Source organism: Mastomys coucha, unplaced genomic scaffold, assembly GCF_008632895.1.
Source record: "Mastomys coucha isolate ucsf_1 unplaced genomic scaffold, UCSF_Mcou_1 pScaffold21, whole genome shotgun sequence".
Lineage (NCBI taxonomy): Eukaryota > Metazoa > Chordata > Mammalia > Rodentia > Muridae > Mastomys > Mastomys coucha.
Window position 1 is genome coordinate 100454769 of NW_022196904.1, and position 1726 is coordinate 100456494.

The window sequence follows — 1726 nt, forward strand, 5'->3', positions numbered from 1 at the left end:
ACACACACACACTTCTCCCCCTTTGTAGCTCCCCAGTTCTTTGATGACTATAGCCCAGCCATCTTACCTCAAGCCAGAGACAACTACACTTGATTATACAGTATTCAGTAAGTGCTCAGTCAATGTTGATGGAGCTGAGTTGACATCCTCTCTCTAAGACAGTGCTTCTCAGCCTTCCTAATGCGGTGATCCCTTAGAACAGTTCCTCATGTTGTGGTGGCTCCCAATCATACAATTATTTTCTTTGTTACTTCGTAACTAATTTGGCTGTTTTGAATCATAACGTAAATACCTGTGTTTTCCAATGGTCTTAGGCAACTCTTGCAAAAGGGGCATTTAACTCCCAAAGGGGTCACCCATAGGTTGAGAATTGTCCCTCTAAGCCATAACTTCTAAGCTCAGCTGCAATATCTTTCCATAAAATCCCAAAGAGAAACTCACTATGGTTTGCATCTTTAAGGGACATTTAAAAATGAGGAGGAGGAAGGGGGAATGAAGATGTGGGGAGCTCACAAAAGTTAATGAGATTTCCTAACTGTGGTGCATGCCCAAGTTTTAATAATTATGAATAATAAAGACCGACTGAACCTTAAAGAAATATCCTTGTGTAACAAAATGAAAAGCCAAGGCAGACCTCTCTGTTGGATGTAATGACTTTTTCACCCTGGAAGACAGACATATTTAAAAAAAAAAAACTAATTTAAGGGAAAAAAAGTTGGAGCTAATTGGTTTAAACTGACAGATTAGTGGGGCTGCTAGATGGATCTGGTACTCTTAAGGGATAATTTGGATTATTAATCCCCAAAATCTCTAATGGAAGGAAGCTTCCCTCCTATACAGCAGAGGGGAAATGGAGGGCCCCCTCCCAGTTCTCACTGTTCCCAGCACTGTGAGGACTCATGCCCACATAAACAAGACCTGGCTACTGACTGCTCACCCACTGGGTCTGAGGTCTGGCAGGGGCCGGTCGAGGGGTAGCCGGTCACTGAGGTAGGCGTTGTAGCCGTAGTACTGGAACTGCTTCAGGGCCACACGCCGGCCTTCGGGGCTGAGCTCCTGACCCCAGTGTGCAAACAGGGAGGAGTCCGTGAAGGGCTCAGCCTCTGCCTCCTCAGGCTTGGCAGGAGCCTCTGGAGAAAGAAGGGACAAGGAGTCAGTGGGTCAGAGTGCAACCCTGTAAACGCCAATACCAATCCCCTTTCCCTTCCTCACACAATCAAGCCTTCCACGTTGACTGAGAAGAGTGGAATTTTCATGGTTCTCAAAGATTTATTCACCCATGAATCTATGTTGTCATCTGCTCAATGAGCATCACATTCAGGGATATAGAAATGGACCCAGCGGACGCTGCCAAGAAGTTGATGGTTGTGAGCCTGATATGCCATGGCCCCAGCACAGAACTGCAGCCTTTTCCAGTCTGTCCCTGCCAAGAATACTGGCCCAGTCTCCTACTTGGGCCTCTGCTTCATCCTCACCCTGCTCTGCTTCATCCCCAGCCTGCATCCCTGCACCTCACCACCTATAGTCTGCTCCAGTCTACATCCAGATCCTAGCTCTCTCTGCCCACCCAGACAGGGACATTCAGACACTGGTAACAGTCTCCTGCCGTACATCTTGGAACTTCTTCCTGGTGGACTCAGGTAGGCAGCCTGCTCCAGGTTCAAAGGCTGCTCGGGGTTTCCAGCATTCCCGCAGGCTTTCCTATCTGGAATACTAGCTTTTTTTT

The 1726-nt window shown here is 47.5% G+C and overlaps 1 protein-coding gene across 2 annotated transcripts in view; it reads right to left on the bottom strand.

Annotated features, from left to right (window-relative positions):
- Galnt18 (polypeptide N-acetylgalactosaminyltransferase 18) overlaps positions 1-1726 on the bottom strand; it is a 305010-nt gene that overhangs the window by 143738 nt on the left and 159546 nt on the right. For both annotated transcript variants that reach the window (XM_031387885.1, XM_031387886.1), the window contains exon 2: positions 938-1130. In XM_031387885.1, the coding sequence (XP_031243745.1) occupies positions 938-1130 (193 nt within the window). The remainder of the gene's footprint in view (positions 1-937; positions 1131-1726) is intronic.